Below are 22,832 nucleotides of genomic sequence, written 5' to 3' on the forward strand. Positions count from 1 at the left end.
AATATTTGTGGCACAATAAAAACTATGCAGGCTTTGACAGAAAAATCATAATAAAAATGTGTATCTTTTATCATCTTTTATAATTCAAATATGAATAAAAGTAGGAAAAAATGGGTCATGATAATGCAAATTAGTAGCAGCCTGTGTGCACAACTCCTGTATCACAAACAGTCGCTTCGTTCCTGTAATTTCCATCAACAAGAAGAGATGCCAGTCAAGAGTTGCAACACAAGATTTATTCCGAGCAAGAGATGCCAACACCATCATGATAGAAAATGTACAAAGTCCACAAGTCAAATGAAAATAGCACGATGATGTCAACAAAGAGCAGAGTCATGCTGCGTGGTTAGAAAAAGTAGCTGGATGCTTCCCAGTAACAAAGGAGAGGAAAAAAAAGGAGTGGATGCATAAAAAGTTATTTTACTGCACTCCTGGAAAGAATTTGCTCGTTTCACAAATATTCATATGACACATCATTGTGGAGATGCTTTTTACATTGGATGCTAACATCTAGTCTATCAGCTGACTCTCCTTTGTGCTTTAAGTCCATCTCCTGTCAGGGAATCGATGCCGGCCGCGGTGCGTCTCATGCGGGAGATGCAGACAGGAAATGCTCATCATGTGACGTCACTCAGTGAAGCCAACACAAAGCAAACACGTCTGTCATGAAGTTTCACCAATGGACTGGACTTGATTGAACCTATAAGAACCCGCTTTCATTCATGCTGGAACGTGGCCTTTCCAGCTTTTTGTGCTGGACTTGAACTCATCGAGTCCCAAAGTGACATTTAGGAAACATTTGGAAGTTGCTGTCATGTGACATCATGCTTCCGTAGTGTGTCAAACTCTTCTTACGGTATTTATTCAATCGATTCATAGAAAACAAGCTAGGAAAATCGGTCACGATAGCAAAAATGCTAATAAGACACTGAATAAATGTAAGGATACAGCAATGAGTATTTGAGCAAAACATCCCAAATGGGTTTTATCCACCAGGATTTGCCTTTCCATGGCTTCGGATTCTTATGGGCTGATTAGGGATGTTTTATATCCATCATTTCAACAGAAAAGCACGCTTTTCTTTGTTGTTCAGCAACAATGTTTGGAGGCTGAGTTTTCCTTCTTGGCCCATTCCACCCAATCCGTGCCATTTGCATCCCCAGGAAATAAAATGCCCCCCAAAAAGAACAGTAAAATAAATACCCTTTCATCACACAGAGTGTCCTGCATATTGATATCATTGCATATTTCAGAAATACTATTTAAAATAATCTTGTATGCAATTTTTAGATTTGACGAGGTAACTAATCATTTAAAATCTTCAAAAATATTTGACTCCTTATCTCAACTACACTAAAAATTGACACTTGGTGGTGGCGCCCCCCCATCCTGTTACCCTAGCACAGAGGTGTCCAAAGGGTTCTCCAGCCAGGGCCACATACAGTAGAGGAAAATGAAGGATATGAAGGTATACTTGAAGGTATACTGTAGTATATCTTCCAGGATAACACTGCACCTCAGCTTTGTCATTCAGGTGAAAAAGCCTGGTGGGATCAACTTTCCAATTTTTCCTTTCCAAATGTTCTCCTCATAATAGGATGACTTTATTCCCATAGCATTTATGTATTTATCTTTAGAACATTTGCCTAATTGAATGTTCCAAAAATAAAAACTTTTTTGGGGGATTTGGGATTTTTTTTTAACGACTTAAAAATTTGTTTCTTTAATATTTCGACTCTACGCTACTAAAATGACATATTTTTCCTCATTATATTACAAATTTATTGTTGTTTTCTATTCTATTTACAGCTATTTTTTCATTTCTGCTGTTTTTTGTCTTCTCTTTATTTTCATAATATGATAACTCTCCTGCCAAAAAAATTATTTTGTTTTTCATAATATTATGACCTTAAAATATATCGTCTTTTTTATTTGTAATATATCCACTTTATACTTTATGAGGATATGAATGAAAATTATTTTCCTCATAGTTCTGGTAAAATTACAATTTTTTTTCCCTCTTCATATTTTCACTTTCACTATTCTTATAAAATGCTCAAATTCCATCAGATTTTTCCATTTTAATTTAACAACGGCCCCTGGGCCACACTTTGGACACCCCTGCCCTAACACATTGCCCTACTTGACAAATATGAAATATTCACCAAGTCACATGACCCACAGGAAGTTCCATCATTATGTTATTTGTAGATGTAGATGTTTTGCTGAATGCGCTTCGTGTCTACATGCTATTAGCATAAATGTCACGTCTTGTCCAACTCCTGTTACTTACAGGAGTCATCCTGGCTTCGGAAAAAAAAAAAGATACATGGATGTTGACGCGTTTGGACAAGCAAATGGCAGCGCTCGGGTGGAACGGTCCTTTGCCTTGTCCATCTGCTGTCACGCAGAAGTCACCGGAGTGGAGTCGGAGTGTCCGCAGTCTGACAAACGCCAATAAAGTGCATGCATGTGAGAAAACAAGAAAGAGGCTCGATGAGCGGACGCACACGAGCGGTGCCAATGTACAATGACGCCACGTGAAAAACGTTTGACCCTGTAAGCCGTCGTCAAGGAAACCGCATGGACGCGCAACACGAGCGTTATCCGGCCGAGCCGCAATAAAAACATCAAAACATGGAAACCAACGTGCAAAGTGTCCTTTCAGCTCAGTCATGATTGTAGTAAAAGGTGGATAGAAAACGCAGTAAAAATCATCTCTCTGCTCGTAGAATGGATAAGAAATTGCATATACCCCAGACCTCTTCCTCCGTCACGTGATATCCAAACGGGATCATGCCAATATCCGCTCATTAAGATTGTCTCCTCCCTCGCGCCCGCTAAGAGCACCGTCCGCCGGCGTGTTTCCGTGTCATGATGTTTCTCCTCCAGCTTTGATTGCTCCTCCCAGCCCCGACAGCAGCTGGACGTCACATTGTATCAGGGCGGATGAAAATGTACAAAAGTGTGATGTTGGCGATAAAAAGAAGAGGTGCGATGGCGGCGCGGGCGTGACGCTAGATTACAGCAGCAGGAAAAGGACGAGCGTGTGGAGTGTTTGCATGTGTGCTGGCTGTGGGCTACACTTGGATGCCCTGAACGGCCTGTCTGATGTTCTCCAGCAGGGCCTTGTTCTCCGGGCTCTGGTACTGCTCCTGGTGGGTGTACATGTCTGTCAGCGTGCTCACGTACGTGTCAAAGTTCTGTTCATTCATTGGCTCCTGTCAGGGGGGAGGGGGGGGCAGAGATCCGGGAAGAAACATGCAATCAGAGGGAATCCAGGAGGGAAAAGACACTTGGCATTGTTGGGAAGGGGGGGTGGGGGGTTGGAGGACTGGAGGGGACGTCGTTGGGAAAATGTGATTGGTTACTCACATTTTTTTTATTTTTTAACTGTCAATACCATCCAAGCATGCAGAAGCAGATGATGGAAGTTCATGTTTGCAGATGAAGACAATATTAGGATGTTTCAAACAGTGGAAGACACAATGAGGGGGGCTCATTTTCTTGGGGGAGAGGGTGGGGGGGGTGTCATAAGGCAGATCAAACCGAAAGGGTTCGGGTTTTAAGACAAGAGTTGGTTTTGAGGCTGGTGGCGCACAACAAGGCTCACTTTTATGCCCACTGGCTTCCAGGAAGAACAGTGACTCAACATCCAGACTTGTCCTGTGTCTCAATTGGTGCACTTGCATACTTACACTTAGTCTTTTGAGTGCATAAGTGCACACTTGCATACGTACATATCATCTTTTGAGAGCACAAGTGCACACTTGCGTACTTACATGCAGTCTTTTGAGTGCATAAGTGCACACTTGCACACTTACATGTCATCTTTTGAGTGCATAAGTGCACACCTACATGTCATCTTTTGAGTGCATAAGTGCACACTTACATGTCACCTTTTGAGTGCATAAGTGCACACTTGCATACTTACATGTTGTCGTTTAAGTGCATAAGTGCACACTTGCGTACTTACATGTAGTCTTTTGAGTGAATAAGCACACACTTGCGTACTTACATGTAGTCTTTTGAATGCATAAGTGCACACTTGCATACTTACATGTCATCTTCTGAGTGCATAAGTGCACACTTGCGTACTTCCTTGTAGTCTTTTGAGTGCATAAGTGCACACTTGCTAACTTACATGTGGTCTTTAGTGTGCATAAGTGCATACTTATAGTACATAGCCTTTGGATTGCACATCTGCATACCTACGTACATTTGGTCTTTTGATACACTTATTTAAAGTGCATAAGTGTACACTTAATATTTTATTTACATACATACATTTGGATACTTGCACTCTTTTGAGTACATAAGTGCCCACTTAGTGTGGAGATTAGTCGGGATGTCCTGGAAGGCACCATCCTACAGCGGTGGACGTACTGTATTGAGACACAGAGACACAGCACTGGTGTCGGAGGACACAGCCCGCCCAGCACTTGATGCACTTAAGTCCAGATGTACGCACTTGTCGCTGAGGGAGAGGATGGCGGTGCAGAAGAGAAGATAATTGGATAAAGGATAGATGCATGTCTTACTGTGGCAGGACTCTGCAAACAGCAGTTCTGCTCTTTCTGTGGCGGCCGCCTCTACGGGAGAGAAGTCTATTAGCTCGCCAGACACACGGTGGCGCTCACCAGGCGTCAAGAACAACAAAGACAAATGGAAAGAAGGTGCAGGTTTTGATGGGAGAGATTGTCCAATTAGCCTCGCTGTTCCGTGGAAGCAGAAGAAAACAGCAGCAGAATGACACGGCGGGACGTTTGCCGATGCAGCGCGGCAAATAAAAGGTGGCTGACACAAAGAAGCAGGATGAGGGCGAGAGAAGAAAGGCCTCACTGAGGTGCGTGAGCAAAGTGTTGGCGTACCGACTCGGGCTATCGCAAGGTGAAAGACAGAAGCGTCCCGTGCACCGGGCGTCCTCTTACCATGTGAGGCAGCTGGATGTTGGCGAGGCTGTTGATGAGGGACTGGCTCAGGTTGGCCAGCTCGTGCAGCAGCGAGTCGTTTTGTTGTTCCATCACCTTGTTCTCCTCCTCCATGGACTTCAGGCTGCTCTCCATGGTGGTGATCTAGCAGGAGACGACATCATGGATGCATCACATCTCACTTCGAGACAACAACAGGAATGAAGGTCGTCCTACTTGAGTCCTCAGTTTTATCATGTCTGACTCCACTTGATTGTTGGATTCGTTGAGATCTTTGATGTCTTCGTCCAGCTGCTTAATCTCTTCATCGTTTTCGATGCCTGGATGAGACACAACACGCATTGTTTGTTTTGCTGCTCTTCTTTGCGCTTTGACACCCGGGCTCACCTTTGCTGGCTCTCTGCTTGATTGTCAGCATGTCCGCGCCGCTCATCCTCGCCTTCTTCATGGCCGAGGTGGCTCTGGGACAGCCGGAGAGACTGGGACAAAACACACACGTCCACATTTTCACGGTCATGATGGTTGTCATGGTAGCGAGATGCAGAGCATGACTTCATAAAAAAAAAAAAAAAACGTCAGGATCACCTCCGATGGGTCAGGAAGCTGCCGCTGACATGTCCTGAGCCATCGCAGCCCGGAGTGGGACACGTCATCCCGTCCGTCTTGCCGGACTTCCAGGCAAACTGCGTGCCGTTCACGTAGCTGTCCTTCTGCCTTTTGGCCGCCAGGGGGCAGCCTGACGCACTGCGGTGTGAGGCGTACTTCCCTGTCACGTGACCCTGTCCATCACAGCCTGGGACAGGACACCTTATGGGGGCGGAGACACAAACCTCTCACTCAAGTTGGATTGATGTATTTAAAACTAACTAGTCCTTTTTAGGCAGCTGACTAGTAGGGCCTGAATTACTGGCGCCCTCTGCTGGTGGCTGCCAAGTGACGTATTAATCGAATGCATCACTTGGTTCTTCATGGTGGTCCCCACAAATAAATACTTCATGCTGATTCTGCCGGCTTACTTGATCGGTTCCTGCTCATCTTTGTCTTCTTTGCTGTGGAGGATTTTGATGCCGCTCTTCTTAGCTCGAGGACAACCTGACAGACTGAAGATGGCAGTAGACACGTTGGAGAAGCGGCGCGGTGAAGTGCAACCACAACAAGAACAACTCACGGTACCTCCTGTGGGAGGCGTAGTTTCCCGTAATGTGTCCTGATCCGTCGCAGCCGGGCGTGGGACACCTGCGGACGGAAAGGCTGAGCTGTTATCATGTCCGTCAAAGAGCGGCAACGAGTCACGCTCACTTCAGGTCTTGTGAGTTGGAGGCCATCATTCCTCGCAGGTTCTTGTCGGCCAGCTGACAGCTGGAAAGCCTGAGGAACCCAAACAGAACGTCCTGCTCAGTCAAGTCAAGTCCACTTGAGGACCTTTCCTCCACGTTAGTGTTCCTTACGTGAGGAGCTCCTTCTTGGCCTCCTTGCATGGGGGGTACTTGTGGTGTTTGGGGCTGGGCATGGACACCTGGGTCGGGTAGCGCTGCTCGTCCAGCAGCTCCTGGAAGGGGTCCAGCTCGTCGCCCTGGTGTAGGGACCACAAATAAGACGACTACAACGTGTCACTCCAGGAGCCATCCTCACACAAAACAAGCGTGGTTGAGAAAGCAACATCAAACAAAGCAGGGCTTCCTGTTACCTCCTTGTGCTCGTGCTCGTCGTCCACACGTTTGATCTTGGTGTAGTCCACGGGGAGGTCCCAGCAGTCCGACTCGCTCAGCTGGTAGCGGTGGCTGTTGAGCAGGGCCTGGCGCTGGGGGGACATGGGCTGCAGGGGCGTCAGCACCGTCCCGCTGCCCTCTGGTCCGCCTGGCTGCCCCCCCACGTCTACCAGGCCGCCATCGTCCAGGTCGCCCACTTCGCTCTGATGCACATGAGAGATGAACGGTCCAAACGGCGCACTGCGTTTCGGCGTGTGATATGCAAATGAGCTACGTCTGCCCCCGCCTCCCACCTGAGCCAACATGTCGTGGGGTTTCCCTCCCAGAGCGTGCGGGAGTTCCCGGCACCTGGTGGACAGGTTGAGGATGGCGGTGGCGGCCATGTGTGCCGCCTCCATGTCGTGTGTGTAGTCGAAGCTGCTCTTGCTGCAGGTGCTGCTGGCGCTGCTCCCGCCCCCGCCGGCCCCGCCCCCGCAGCTCAGACTGCTGCTGCTGCTGGGAGCGTAGCTGCTGGTGGTGCTGCTGGCCGGGCTCGACGTCTTACTGTAGCGCTTGGCTGACGCACGCACACACACACACACACACACAGACGCGCACGGAGGGCAGAGTTAGTCGATTGCTGGCATGCAGCCAAGCGTGTAGAGCATCACAAAAAGAAGCTGGGTGGTGCAGGACAACACCACGTTACTCCTAACTGCTCCTCTATGTGCTTTTTCAACTCCTGACAGTGAAATAAATCTAACGTTCAACACACCTTCGAGTGACGTCTGCTAACCCGACGACAAATGACACACGTTCATAAACGCAAAAATAACCATTTAAACATTCACACCATACGTTCGCATTGCTGCTCTTTCACTTAATTTCATTCTTTTTCTACCGCTTATCCTCACGAGGGTCGCGGGGGTGCTGAAGCCTATCCCAGCTGTCTTTGGGTCGCCAGCCAATCACAGGGCACATACAGACAAACAACCATTCACACTCACATTCATACCTATGGACAATTTGGAGTGGCCAATTAACCTAACATGTTTTTGGAATGGGGGAGGAGAAAATGGCCCCAACCCACACGTTCACGGGAGAACATGCTAACTCCACACAGAGATGGCCGAGGGTGGAATTGAACTCGGGTCTCCTAGCTGTGAGGCCCCGTGCAGCCATGGTGAGTCAAATCAAGACAAAGTGTCTTGGCAAAGTACCCGTGAGTCAGTGACACTCAAGTCTAGACAAAGTACCCGTGAGTCAGTGACACCCGAGTCTTTGTAAAGTACCCGTGAGTCAGTGACATTCAAGTCTTGGCAAAGTACCCGTGAGTCAGTGAAACGCCAGTCTTGGCAAAGTACCCGCGAGTCAGTGACACTCGAGTCTAGGCAAAGTACCCGTGAGTCAGTGATGCTCAAGTCTAAGCAAAGTACCTGTGAGTCAGTGACACTCGAGTCTAGGCAAAGTACCCGTGAGTCAGTGACATTCAAGTCTTTGTAAAGTACCCGTGAGTCAGTGACACACGAATCTTTGTAAAGTACCCGTGAGTCAGTGAAACTCGAGTCTTGGCAAAGTACCCGTGAGTCAGTGACACTCAAGTCTAGGCAAAGTACCCATGAGTCTGTGATGCTCAAGTCTAGGCAAATTACCGTGAGTCAGTGACACTCGAGTCTAGGCAAAGTACCCATGAGTCTGTGACGCTCAAGTCTAGGCAAAGTACCCGTGAGTCAGTGAAACTCGAGTCTTCGCAAAGCACCCGTGAGTCAGTGACACTCGAATCTAGGCAAAGGACCCGTGAGTCAGTGACACTCAAGTCTTGGCAAAGTACCCGTGAGTCAGTGAAACTCGGGTCTTGGCAAAGTACCTGTGAGTCAGTAAAACTTGCTTGCTTATTGTTACGACTTCATCTTTCACTCATCAGTGCAGTAGTGAAATGTCATAAACAGTTAGTACATGTTGTTATAGTACATGTTGTTATAGTACATGTTGTTATAGTACATGTTGTTATAAAGTTGTTGATCACCGACTCCAAAGCCTCTGCAGAGACGAGAAAAAGGAGGCGGGACATTTAACAAGAGCACGACTGCGTGGTGGCAGACGAGAGCGCTGCTGATGAGAGTCAAGCGCGGCGGGAAAGAAGGAGGGCGTCGTGATGGAGCGCAGACAACTCTCTCCTGCCTGCAGATCACGCTTAATGGCTCCCGGCCAAAAAGAAGCGGGGCTCGCCTCCATTATCACTCTTCCTGCTTCACGCTCCCTCCCTCCAACCGCACCTCCTCCATCACAGCATCCCGCGCTCTGCTCGCCATCTCCGTCACGATGCTGCGCCACTGCGCCGACGCTGTGATGAGTGTGTTACTTTCATCCTTGTCTAATAAAGTGCTTTATGTGATATCATAAGTATGGGGGTTCGGCCCCCCCTCGCTGTTTTCTATGGAGCGTATCAGAGCATAAGTATGAGTATGAGTAATTCAAGGGCAGCTTTGTCATTTCTGTCTCGACATGGCAGACGTGACGCGATGTGACACCAGGGTCAATCCTGCAATGCGTTGGTTAAATGGTGGACCTTCATTTCGCTGACCTTCATATCCCTTTGGGGAGGTGTCACGGCTGTGGTGGGACTTGCTCAGCGTTGCTCTCTTCCCATAGGCTCCATGCTGGCTCTCGTAGGCGCCGTAGTCGTAGCTGGTCTTGGAGTATTTCTCCAGCTCCTTGGCCAGGTTGGAGCGCGGCGTGCTGGTGGGAACGTTGTTCTTGTATCCGTACTGAGGAATCTCCAACTGCTTGACGAAACACATGGGCCTGCCGACAGGAAATATACGATGAGAATGGCGCTAGTGCACAGTAACCCTTGTGTGGGATTTTGGGGAAACGGTAATGAAGCTACGGAATTGGACGTATGAAGTGGCGAGAGTGGGCGGTACCTGAGCACGCGGTCTGACGTCTGATTGGACTTGCCGCCGCTCTCAGTCGGGTGAATCTTCTCGTGCACTTTGGCCATCTTCTCTGCCGCAGCGATGGGGCAACCCGAAAGACTGGGGGGGAGGCGGGCAGCCCGGTTAGGTATCAAACCGTGCACACGAGCACACATGCCAACAAGGTTCAAGGTGGTTTATACTGAACATGCTCGGCCCGAGACCAGCTTTTAGAAGGGGGTTCCCTCCAGCATCTGTCATGTGACCAATCTATAAGCGTTACTTGAGCGGCGGAGACAAAGTAAAGACAAAGACGGCAGACATCTTGTGGCTTGCAGCGAGCCAAGCAGCCCTGCAGTGTGTTTAAACATCTATAGGAGTGTGAACATTGTGTGACACATCAGCCACTGCTGCTATGCGGGCGTTTCCATGGCGACTGCCAGACATAAAAGCTCGTGTGTTGAGCCGCTCGCTAACAGCTGCTAAGCTAGCTGGCGCTTTGTCTCCCCTCTCCCAGTGGGGCTGTGCCATATAACACCCCGTGTGCACGTGTGTGTATGTGTGTATGTGCATGACTCCTGTGTGTGTGTGTGTGTGCGTGTGTGCGTTACCTATCCCCATACACAGCAAATGTCACCTATTGTTTATTAAGTCTTTGTAGACTTATAGCACGGCTACACATGCTGTATTTGTTGTCAGGTTCAAGTCCAACTCGTAGAAGACACAACTGGCTTGAGGAAGCCATGTGTGTGTATTTTGTGCAACATATTTTTCTGTGTCAAAGCCAGCAAACAGTTGACCAAAAAGGAAGAAAACATCCTTGTGTTGTGTATTGATTTTGTGCAAGACTACAACAACTTAAAATCCAAATTGATTTGAAAAAGCTTAGCGTTTCCAACTAAAAAAAGAAAGGAGAAGATGTCATGTTCTGCCGGAGGGTTGGTGGGCGACGAGCTAAAGAGGAAGACTTCTGCATCTTCCACCATCGCGGACCTAGCGGATAGCGGCCGGCTAAGGGGCTGCTCACTCACCTGCGGTGCGAGTTCCTGTTGCTATTGACATGGCCGCGTCCAGAGCAGCCGGGAGTTGGGCACTTTAAAACATTTTCATACATGGCAAGAACTTTTGACACACAGGAGAGGGTGAGAGAGACAGCGAGGGTTAGGAGGAGACAGGAACGTTATCAGGAAATCTGCCACCAAGAAGCTCAGCACGGCGGAAGCGGGACCAAGAACATGAAAGCAAATGAACAACGAGGACATTTTCATCTCCGACATGCACGCCGTTGGTGATTCATGCACAGGCACTGCCCTACGTGCTTTACACTTCGTCAAATGTCGGAGGCGAATAAGTCTTGAAATGGAAGACGAATGACAAGTTGACGTCCTCTCGATGTAAGAACACATTTGCATTTTCCTCAATTCATGAAATTTCACGAGAATGTTTTGCAAGCAAAAGTTGTGTTGCACGGGAACGTGGTGATGCACGGGAACGACAATGAATCCTTGTTTTTATCACGGCGCACGTTTGCTCATCAATGACTATACTACACAGCGCTTCCCGAACATGAACATACTATTCAATAGGTCCTCGCCCATAAACCTATTATAATGGGACTGTCAGTGAATGTAGCTTGTGGTTGCAACTCCGTACAGTAGATGGCATCGTAACCCAGCTTCGTAACACGCCTCATACACACCATAATTAGGACATACATGTGTCATGGCCAACTATGCAAATTAGATCCTGTTATGTAGTGCTACGTACTATTTATATACTATTATATTACAGTATATATTACTATAGGTTTTCTCCGGGTACTCCGGTTTCCTCCCACATTCCAAAAACATGCTAGGTTAATTGGCCACTCCAAATTGTCCATAGGTATGAATGTGAGTGTGAATGGTTGTTTGTCTATATGTGCCCTGTGATTGGCTGGCCACCAGTCCAGGGTGGACCCCGCCTCGGGCCTGAAGACAGCTGGGATAGGCTCCAGCACCCCCGCCACACTTGTGAGGATAAACGGTAGAAAATGACTGAATTAATATATTACTATATATTATTCTATACTATATACTATCTATATACTATTTATAGGGCTGGCAAATTAGGAACATTTTTTATCTAATTAATCATGATTAATCATCACTTGCAACTATGACTGAAATATTTACATTTTTACTGTATTTTATTAAAATAATAAATAAATGACAGGACATGAGTATACATATTTATATGTATAAATGCCTCCAAATGAATAGAAAATATAATTAAGCTAAAAGATGCTACACATGTGAAAATCTATTTACCTAGCACTTTAACTTTGTTATTATGAGAAATGTTTTGGGTGTGGTTTCACTTCCCCACGAAGTGTTACGCTACTAATTGATAAGAATATCCATGTGTTGTTTTTCTTTGTGGCCGCACGGTGGATGAGTGGTTAGCATGTCGGTCAGGCAGCATCCAACCTAACCAATGCTGAGTGAAATGGATGTCTGTCTGACTGCTGGCTAGTGACTTTTCATTACCTGCTAGTTTTGTGTAAACAAAAGCATAACAGGTTGGTTCTCATGCAGAAATGACACTTTAGGCGGATGCAAGCGGTTCCAATGCCGTAGCACTGACACAAGCAGACACGGAGCAGGCGTGAGGTGAGGAAGGAAGCAAGGAAATGAGGATGCAACCTGGTTCATGCTACATCGCCATCCAACTGAAATCAATGCTAATTCAGCCATTCCCTTCACATCCAGAAAGAAGCGCAATGAGAGGCATGCAGGATGGATGCGTGATGGAGGACTCGAACATCCAACAAGTCATCAGAAGTCATTTTATGACGTTCCAGCGAGCCGCAGTACGAGTTAGTAGTACAGGAAGTACTAATGCAAATGGCTGACTAAAATGACTTGTCAGACTTGTGAGGCGTGTCGCGTCCGGGAGGCGGGACTTACTCTCAGGCGGGACACGGTCCTTGTGAGGACACCCGGAGAGGCTGCGGTGGTGCGGGTACAGACCGGTCACGTGACCTGTCCCGTCACAACCCGGCGTCGGGCACTTGCTCTCCTTCTTCTCCCCCCTGGAAGATTCTGGAAAGAGGAAAATGAAGGCAAGGAAAATGGAAAATGAAGGCAAAAGTGGGAAAAAATGTGGAAAATTGTCATCTTGAATGTTTTGATGGTGGAATGGTTTGAATCCCTTGAGAAACATGGAAGTAGCTGAGCGTTCAAACATGGCGTGGAAGAGAGCAGAAGGAAATAGAAAAGAGCAGCGTGCGTCTACCTTTAGGGTACAACGCTCTCTTCAAGCCGTCATGGTGAATCCTGGACTTGCGCTCTTCGCCGGCGCCGCTCAGCCTCGGGCTGTGCTCTCCGTGTCCACGATGGTGATGATGATGGTGGTGATGATGATGGTGGTGGTGGTCTCGTCTGGGCTGCTTGTGCTCCGAGATCACGCGGTCTCGCATGACCTTGGCCCGCTCCGATTCCAGGGCGATGGCCTTCTCCAGCAGGGACAGGTTGCCCTTGGCCATGTCGAAGGTGTCGTCCGAGCGGTCGGAGGCGACGGACGTGGTGTCCTCGTCGCCCTCCTGGCTGCAGCTGGTCGGGTAACCTCGAGACGCTGGGCTCAGCTGCTCCTCCAGCTTCATCAGGTTGACCATGTCAGAGAAGCTGCGCTCCGAGGGCCTGGACTCCTCCTGCAGTCCCTGTTGGAGGGGGTCGTACCTGGGAGGACAGAGGAATAAGAACTTCCCACGCGGGCCCGTCCGTCACACGACCGTGCGCGTACCTGCCGAGGTGAAGCGCCCCCTGCTGGTCCACGGGGTTGTGCAGGTGGTGGTGGAGGACGGGCCGGTCGGACGGGTGCGTCTCATTGAGTTTGCGGGCCAGATCAAAGCACTGATTCCTCAGACACTCCAGACTGCTGAGACACACCTCCTCCTCGCTCTCCTCCGCCTGGACTCCGCCCACGCCGGGCCGCCCGTTGACGTGGCCGCCGTCCATCAGGCCGCCTTCGGGGTAGCCGTCCTCTGGCAGCATGGCGCCGTGGCCCTGTGCCAGGAGCTTGAGCGAATCCACCGTCTCCCTGACGACATCGCTGTCCAGGTCCACGCTGAGATCGCCCTTCCTGTCTCCCTGCTCGCTGGCGTCGTCCTCGTCTTCGTCCTCGCCGCCGCTGTTGGAGGAGTTGCTGTTCATCTCTGACTCCGTCATGGCCTGGTAGGCGGCGTCTTCGGCGATCTTGCCCAGATTGAGCAGAGACTTGGCCACCAGTTCGTCATAGTTCTCGTAGTCCTCGCAGGGACCTAATCCGGGACCTGGATTGGGACCGGGACCGGGGGTGCAGCTGTTGTTGTTGTCGTCCTTGTGGACAGAAATAGGCTTTGATTGTCCACCAGGTTGGAATTCTACTGGCAGGAAGGAACAACAAACACTTCATTATTCCCCTTACGGAATAGGATGGATGGATGGCGGGAGGGAGGGATGGAGGGTGAATAGATGGCTAAGGGAGGGAGCAAGGGAGGGACGGAGGGAGGGATCGATGGATAGAGGGGTGAATGGATGGATGATGGATGGTTGGAGGGATAAATGGATGGATGGATGGATGAAGGGATGGATGGGTGGATGGATGGATGCAAGGATGGATGGATGCATGGATGGAGGAAGAGATGGAGGGATGGATGATTGACAGACTGATGGATGGGTGAATGAATGGATGGATGCATGGATGGAGGGAGAAATGGATGGATGGATGAATGCATGGATGAGGGAGAGATGGAGGAAGGGAGTGATGGATGATTGACAGACTAATGGATGGGTGAATGAATGGATGGATGATTGACAGACTGATGGATGGGTGAATGAATGGATGGATGAATGTGTGAACAAACAGAATGATGGATGGATGAATGTGTGAACAAACAGAATGATGGATGGATGAATGGATGAAGGAATTAAAGTATAAATAGATGGATGGATGCATGGATGGAGGAAGAAATGGATGGATGGATGAATGCATGGATGGAGGGAGTGATGGAGGGAGGGAGTGATGGATGATTGACAGACTAATGCATGGGTGAATGAATGGATGGATGACTGACAGACTGATGGATGGGTGAATGGATGGATGGATGATTGACAGACTGATGGATGGGTGAATAAATGGATGGATGAATGTGTGAACAAACAGAATGATGGATGGATGAATGGATGAAGGAATTAAAGTGTAAATGAATGGATGAACAAACAGAATGATGGATGGATGAATGGACGAATAAACAGATGAAAAATGAGCAAAGGAACGTTCAACTCACCCTCCTGCTGATGATGCTCCTCATCTTCTTCCTCCTCTTCATCCTCCTCTTCCTCCTCCTCATCATCCATTCCCATGTCATCATCTTCTCCTCCCACTGTTGCGTCTGGCCTCTCCTCCTCCTCTTCTTCCTCCTCAGGCTGCTCCTCGTTGTACTCGGAGAACTCCTCCTCCTCTAACCTCTCACCTTCATCCTCTTCCTCCTCCCCCTCCTCCTCCTCCATGCCTTCATTCTCATAATCGGGGTATGAGGAGGCGTCTTCCTCCTGGTCATCAGCAGGGCAGGAGGCGATGAAGGGCCTCCTCTTGGCAGCAGGCTCCAGCGGCTGTCTTTCCAGAACCTTCCTCTTCCTGGCCAGCGGGCAGCCGTACACGCTGCAGGAGGAGGACATGGGAAGACACGCCTCCTCTTCAGGAAATAATACTAATAAAATGGAGCTTATTCAATACACAAATCCCATAATAGTCATTAAGGGCTTTCATTGCTCTGAGGACCAGATGCTGATTTTAGGGAAGCTTTACTTTATTTCCATTTCAAACAACTTATTGTGCGTCTGGGATGCAAACAGAGGATAACTTTTCCCGTCATCTCCACACCTTGGAAGAATATTATGAACGTTGATATTATTTACTGTACATATTATTACTTTACTGTACGTTGAGTCTAATGGAAGTTAATCATGATGACTTTCCTTTTCAACCTATAGCTGTAGTACTCGTACCGACACAGTATTTACACAGTACAAGGAAAAGTATTTATACTGGATCTCATTTGTTGGTGTACCTAATGAAGTGGCCATGTTTGTACATGTGAAGAAATACACACAGACAAAGAAACTGCAGCGTGTGTGTGCGTGCGTGTGCGCACACATGACCTTGGCCACCTCGCTGTCTCCCGCCAATTAAAATTCCAGCAGTAATTAAAGCAGATCAGAAACGAGGGAATGCTGCAAGGGCGAGCGACTGTGCATGGTAATTACGTGGAGAGTGTGTGTGTGCGTGTGAGTGTGCGTGTGTTGGGGAGGATGGTGATGGATTTCTCACGCAATGCTGCGTGATTGATTATGTTGTAGTGAATCGGCTCCTGGTGCGTTGTTATAAAGCGATGCTAACGGGCCGTGTGTAACATGTTGCTATGTTAGCCAAAGTAACACAGTATTGATTGACAGCTGCTATATTAATAGAAGCAAATGCAGCCTGGAGCTCCCAGCTTCTTTCCATACACACTCACAATGATCGCAGACAATATTTACAATCAATTTAGCCATTCTGTTGCTACGGTTACCTGCTATCTGATACACCTCAACAGCTGCATGGCGGGAAACACCTGCTCTCATTCTCGCTTCCAGAATTATTCGTTAGGTTAGGAATATGGCGTGGAATAATCATGTGGCTTATGGAGGGCCTGCAGAGGCAAGTGAGGCAAGTGAGGCAAGTGAGGGTATCAGCCTGAGAAGCGTCATTACATGGATGGAGGCTGAGGTTAGACGGGATGGGATCATCGCCCCCGGCAACGCCACGTACCGACACTCATCACCGTGGCAACACTTGAGTGCCAAAAGGTGGGTGTGTGTGTGTGGACGGGGGAACGCAGGAGAAATTGGACGGTGGCAGCGCCGCGGCAAGGGTGCGCAAATGTGGGCGACACCGTGTTCACGTCCCGTCCTCGCCGTTGCCATGGCAGAGGGGCCGCATCCCTCCCGGTCCTCACTCTGCAGCATGCACACAGTGCTGTCGCCATGGCGACATCCTCCGGAGAGCAGCAGAGGTAAAGAGAGACAGCCAAAGGTAGAGAACAGACAGAACTTCACCCTCCTCCCCCGACTCGGGGGGGGGGGCTTTCCCATCAGACTGACTATCACCAACAGAGGAGACATTTTTAAAAAAAGTGCGCTTTTTTGGAACTTTGCCCATCATCCACAGTCTTTATGTGAGATGTGAACACCCATCTTTCTCTTTTGTGTGCGTTATAAAGATAGAAAAACAGATAAAAAAAGAGGCACATAGTGAATGCACAGAACGGGACACACCGATTCCGCCTTCAAAGCTTGCCATTAAAACATTTTATGGTTCTATATCCATGCTGTGACCATGTAGCTATAGGTACATTCATGTAATATTTACTGTATTTTTACAGTATTTGAAGCATTACTTCCTTGTGTGTTCATGTCTGACATACAAAATTCTGTCTCATAACGGAGTTCTGGTTCCGGACACTTTGAACACACACACACACACACACGCTGAGTGGGTGTACCTTACCTGCGGTGCCGGGCGTACTTGCCGCTGACGTGTCCGGAACCGTCACAACCCGCTGTTGGACAGCTGTGTATGAAGGAAACACATAAAGACATGTCAGTAAACACATCACATGTATCCATACAACAACCAGCCTTCACAAAGACCCACAATGATTGACACTTCATGGTCATTATGGTGTACTGTATCACACTGAGAGATGTACCTAATTAAGTACCCTGTTACCCCGGCCTGCCTTGACTGCAAAAACATTTACACAAACAGGCCACATCCGTGTACACAGTACACTCAGGGTTGTGGTAATATTGTATATTGACGATACTTTGGAGCACAATTACCGTCATGGTGAAAGGCCTAGTAGTACTGACACAAGTATTCCATTTGTATTTATCACACACACAGGCTGTGCTATACAATGACTGTGCGAAGCACGCAACAACACAACACAGTCACAAAGGTTAAAGGTCACCTACCTGAATAACTCCTGCGTCACGGCCTCCACGACAGCTTCACACAACAAGACAACAAGCACTGAGTGACTCTTTCAACATTCCGACATGAACTACCGTGGAAGTGACGAGTAAGAAGACGAGTGGAGGAAGAGGACAGCAGAAGAAGAAGAGAAAGAAGAGGAAGAAGAGGAAGAGGCGGGCTGCTAAAAGAGCAGTGTAGAGGAGGTTCGCACCTCGCACTCCTTTGGATCGCGTTCGATGGCGTTTCTCTGATGCACTCACCTCCATCTGGACAGGAAGTGATGTCACAACATGAGACATGGGGATGATTTAAAATAGCCGTGATGCTGATGATGACGAGCGTACCTGGCTGGACCACCTTGACCTGGATGAGAAGCTTTGGAGATTGTGGACGGCGGGCGGCTTCAGACGGTCATCCTCATGTTCTACGACACAGAACGCACACCAAAAGGTCACAGCTCTGATGCACGGCACGCTTCTGGTCACATGATCAGACGGTGACCATGTGACACGTGCAGATGTTTACGCAGCGCTGCTCTCCTTTTGCACATTTTAGCTACAACGACTGCAAGCTAAATGCGGTGTTGGCTTTAAAGCGGGTTGTGTGTTGATGATGTCATCATCTAATTTGCATATTTGGCATGACACAAATGACACAAAGCGCCGGCCAGTGTGGAGATGATGGTGTCATCTAGGTAGTCGCCAAGTAGCGCCAAAGAGTCCCAATTTATTAGCATGGCAACCATTGACTTCGCATCCATAACAAGATAACAATAATGCATAATAACATAATAATAATGCATCTATGCCACCTCCTGCTTTCATCCTCCTCAGGAAACACCGAGGAGAAGGAGAAGGCGAAGGAGGAGGAGGAGAAGGAGAAGTGATGCAGACTGCAGTGCAGCAGCGCTAATAGAAATGTAAATTCCCTCACACGTCCCGCTTCAACGACACGGCAGGGCCGAGTTCATCTGAGGCCAGCGCTCCACTGAGCGTGCTCAAACATCACACATCCAACCCTCCCGCCCCTTCCTCCTTTTACCCCCATGAGAAGAAATCCCTCCCTCCCTCGATGCTGTACCGCTGAGCGTGATGCGTACGCTCCCTCTATGTGTGTGTGTGTGTGTGTGTGGATGCTGTCAGGAAGTTTCCAAAGAAAAGTTATGTATACTTATATATATATATATATGTATATATTTTGTCTCCATAATCTTATGAACATAGTCTATTGAAATAAAAACAACACTAGGCACGTATTTAATGAACAACAAATCATTGTTAAGATTATTGCCTATTTTTGTCAGGCAGAATACAGCTTTAGTGTGTGTGTGTGTGTGTGTGTGTGTGTTCTATATGTGTGTGGTGTGGTGTGAAGAGGAGTCTCATACTGTTTAGTATTCAGACTGACACTCAGCCTGTCTGCTACAGTCTGATGCAGAGCTCCTACAGACACACACACACAGTGTAAATACACACACACACACTACATGTACACACACACTACATGTACACACACATCATCATCCATGTGGACGTTCCATGTGCATAGAGACAATGTTTGCAGGCAGTCAAGCTCAGTTTCAGCCGCCAATCAAACACAGCCTTAAGCATCAGCCCTGTTGCTATGGCAACCTGTGGTTTACCATACATTCATGCAGTCCCACCAAATCACCGCTAATGTATAAAAGTTGCTGGTCAGGATACACACACACACACACGCAGAGGAACAGCGTGGTGTTTTTTGCAGGCAGGCATATTGAAGGACAGCAAACAAACATGGTGTGCAGCGCCACGCTGGAGCAACAAAACTAAACAAACATTAGCAGAGCAATTTTTTTTCTGTGTGTGTGTGTGTATGTGCAGGATGATGATTTGTATTACTGTGGATCCAAAGTCCCAATCTGGTGAAGAGTGTATGTGGGTCTATGTGGGTCTATGTGGGTCTATGTGGGTCTATGTGGGTCTATGTGGGTCTATGCGGGTGTATTCTAGCATTTAGCTCCATGTACCAAAGCCATGTCTTCCTATGGGTGAACCACGGTGACCTCTGAACCCTCAGCGCTCTTATTTCCCTGCAAGGCTCCTTTAAAAGCATCCTTCTTCCACAACAGACAGTCTGAAAGTCAATGACCAATACGATGCCAGCATGTGTGCCTTGTGCTGACAGTGGTTGCTCCCATCAACGTCTCATAGAAGATAAATATCACTACAGGTGGTCCTCGCTTTAAAGGACGCTTTAAACACCAGACTCGCTCAGGAACGAACAACAGCTCGCACCGCGGAAGAATATGTGAATTTCATTATCATGCACTTCACTACATCGCCCAAAGAAAAGGAAAGCCATCGCCAGATTTTGCCCAACATCGGCAGCTCTTTTGGTCCTAATTGTTGACGTGGCGACCATCAAGTCAGACATTTTTCATGATTTTGACTGATTTTCAATGCACACAGAAGATAGAAGTAAACTTGGTATACGCCAAAAGAAGGATTAGACCATTATCTTTCATCAGGAAATGAAAAGTTACTTTCTACCTTTTTCTGTTTTTTTAGTAATCCGCAGTAGAAGAAGCTAAGTTTCAGCTAAATATCACCTTTCACTTTGACACAAATGTAGCCATATATATTTAGCCAAAATGTCTAACAACGATGCCACAACTTAGCACAAAAACTGGTTGCTTTACATGAAAATAACATTTATTTCCCCAAATATAGCACAAAATATACAATCGCCACATGTGTGAAAAATGTCCCTTCAATGCGTAACCTCCTTCGCACTGCACGGCGAGATGCCTTTTCACTTCCTGCTTGCCGTGGAGCATGCGTTCCTATGGGAGACATGCAGGCCGGGCTCTTATAACATGGATTTCTGTCAGCCGTGTTTGCGGTTTAAAACGCCACCAAATATAAAAGACCTTTAAATACGTCGTTACACTAAAAAACAACCTCATATAAACACGTCTTGAGTTGAGGATGAAGATGACTGAAATGCTAAAGAATGCTGGAGGGGTCATGGATTCCATGCGCTGCTACAAGGAGGTTATCGTTGCAGACTAGCTTATATTTTAGCAAGGTCTGCAAAGACAACCACAGGAGTTCAAAATAAGGACTATTTTTATTACTCATTCATGGAATTTTTGTATTTCATCTTTTTATTTCCATATTTTCTGGAATTGTAAATGAGGGTATAATTGATGTATAAGATGAAACTGATACTGCAACTTAACGTACATAACTTGGACCACTTTTAGTGTAGCTGTGTGCTAAATTAGTGCTACAAAGTTCAGTCTGCACTATTGATGACAACATAACTTGTAATAAAGTATACACTCACCGGACACATCATTAGGTACAGGTGTAACGAGATGATGTTTTGTAAAACCCAGCATGTCGTCTTTGTGAAGCGTCGCCCACGCAGCGATACATGCATCATACATGTCAGCGTCAACATGAACCACGAGTGTGTTGTCACGTGACACCCACGACGGCAACGCGAGGACGGATCAACTCACCACAGAGGAAGGAAGTCGAACAGGGACGAGGCGAAGCGTCTCAGCCCGCAGCGGCGATCAAACACACCAGCAGCGTCCCCGGGGTGGCGCACGCACGCACGCTTCGTGCACGCGCCAACATCCGCGACAACTGTCACCTCCGCACACGCGCACACGCTCACGCACGCAGGCTCGGCAGCCTGCAGGCAGACGGGAAGCGGGAATGCGTGCGGAATGCCGATGTGAGGAGGCGAGCGGCGCGTGCCCGCGAGGGAATGACGATGGAGGGGCAAACGAACTGGAATACCGACGATGGCGACTCTCTCCTCCGCGCTGCTTCTTCTCCTCCTGCGTCTCTCTACCTGCTCTCTCTCCCTTTTGTCGCGCTATCTGCCCATGCCTTCACTGTTGGGAGGGGGAGGAGGCAAGCGGGAGGAGGGAGGGGGGAGCCAGCCAGACAGACACGGGTGTGGGGGGGAGGAAGGAGGAGGCTAATGATGATGAAGATGGAAGAAGCAGACACTGCAGCAGCAGCAGCAGAAGAAGAAGAAGTCGAAGAAGAAGAAGCAGGTTGAGCTTCCTGGCGTGCTCTTCCTTCTCCTCTCGCGCTGAGTTGCGGGGGCGCGCACGCATGTGGCGCCTGCAGGAGACGCAGCGGGGGCGCGCATGCTCATCTGTCTCACTCACCGTGCTCATGCACGTGCGTGCATGCACGGGGCTGCTTGTGCACTACGGCCTCCCAGCCTGAACAAAGAAATACTTCCTGGTCAGTTTTAGAGTTTTAGGATTTGGGACCCCCCCCATTAGAATTTTTTTAGCGAATTAAACTAATTAGCGGGATTTGGTTGCCCCCCCCCTCAGCATGGCAATGCTGGCCTGAAATGACTACGCCCTCAGTGTGGGGTGACCGTCTGCCTCCACAGGTGATAGAGAGACCGGAAGGAACCGGGAATAATAGCATCAACAACCCCCCCCCCCCCCCCCATCATCTTCTCTGCGTTCTCGTCTTCCCTCTGACCGCAGCCAGGAGTGATCTGAGGACAGAGAGAGAGAGAGAGAGAGGGAGGCCGGTCGAGCGGGCTTTAAGAGACCACACTGACCTACTTAAAGAGTCCTCCTTCAATAAAACATAGCAAAGGTTTGTCTTTTCGCACCAGAAAGGTCGAGAAGCTTCAACAGATGTAGAGAACATCGTGAAATCAAACATTAGTAGATCTGGATCAGCTTCACCAGCAGAGAAGTCTTTCAATTGGCGGTTCCAAACTATGCTGCCCCCTGCTGGCGGCGTTAAAGACCACAGCTGGATTATTCAAGCTACTTTTATTCTTACCCAAAAAAACAAACCTCTACTGTGACTAAGTCTTGTTTACGTTCTAGAAGGTTCTTTCCAAGCATGCTGACACTTAATCACATTAGTGTGATCCACCCCCCCCCCCACCCCCCACAGGTCTGCAGTGTGTAGGTGTGTGCTGTTAATAAGTTTTTTTTCACCAGCCTGCAGCCTCCAGTGGGAGAAAGTCAATTACAGCAGGGCTGAGCCTGGCCTGCGGGGGGGCGTACGGGAGCCAGATAAGCACGTCAAGATGGCTGCTGCCGAGTGCTCCCCCGGCAGCGTGCATGGGCGGCGAGCGCTGCACTTTGCCCTGATGGATCCCTCCAGACGCGGATGCACAACGCCAGCGTGTGCCTTTTTGGAAAATTACAAATGATAAAATGAGCATGAAGACAACAATAACATTTCATTTCATTTTCTACAAGATATTCTCCA

At 48.3% G+C, this 22,832-nt stretch overlaps 1 protein-coding gene across 4 annotated transcripts; it reads right to left on the bottom strand.

Moving 5' to 3' along the window:
* Positions 1 to 220: 220 nt before the first annotated feature.
* Positions 221 to 21,646, bottom strand: myt1la (myelin transcription factor 1-like, a). Of its 4 annotated transcripts, none has more exons than XM_058081794.2 (24): positions 21,086 to 21,646; positions 17,922 to 18,001; positions 17,789 to 17,843; positions 17,577 to 17,610; positions 17,107 to 17,169; positions 14,846 to 15,219; positions 13,321 to 13,942; positions 12,814 to 13,256; positions 12,486 to 12,620; positions 10,569 to 10,659; positions 9,547 to 9,657; positions 9,204 to 9,424; positions 6,934 to 7,196; positions 6,619 to 6,843; positions 6,380 to 6,531; positions 6,231 to 6,299; positions 6,105 to 6,167; positions 5,948 to 6,031; positions 5,517 to 5,738; positions 5,319 to 5,410; positions 5,148 to 5,251; positions 4,932 to 5,075; positions 4,542 to 4,592; positions 221 to 3,221 (listed from the first exon to the last, which is right to left on the bottom strand). In XM_058081794.2, exons 3-24 carry the CDS (start codon positions 17,841 to 17,843, stop codon positions 3,081 to 3,083), a joined length of 3,759 nt encoding a protein of 1,252 aa, XP_057937777.2. In that variant the 5' UTR covers positions 17,922 to 18,001; positions 21,086 to 21,646; the 3' UTR covers positions 221 to 3,080. The 4 variants fall into 4 exon arrangements, with proteins under 4 accessions (XP_057937777.2, XP_057937752.2, XP_057937761.2 ...); XM_058081769.2 differs by having other exon boundaries at positions 6,380 to 6,504; positions 21,086 to 21,645; XM_058081778.2 differs by lacking the exon at positions 4,542 to 4,592 and having other exon boundaries at positions 6,380 to 6,504; positions 21,086 to 21,644.
* Positions 21,647 to 22,832: the final 1,186 nt, after the last annotated feature.

The sequence above is a fragment of the Doryrhamphus excisus genome, linkage group LG11 (genome assembly GCF_037039965.1).
Source record: "Doryrhamphus excisus strain RoL-2023G ecotype Guam linkage group LG11, RoL_Dexc_Guam_v1.1, whole genome shotgun sequence".
Classification (NCBI taxonomy): Eukaryota; Metazoa; Chordata; class Actinopteri; order Syngnathiformes; family Syngnathidae; genus Doryrhamphus; species Doryrhamphus excisus.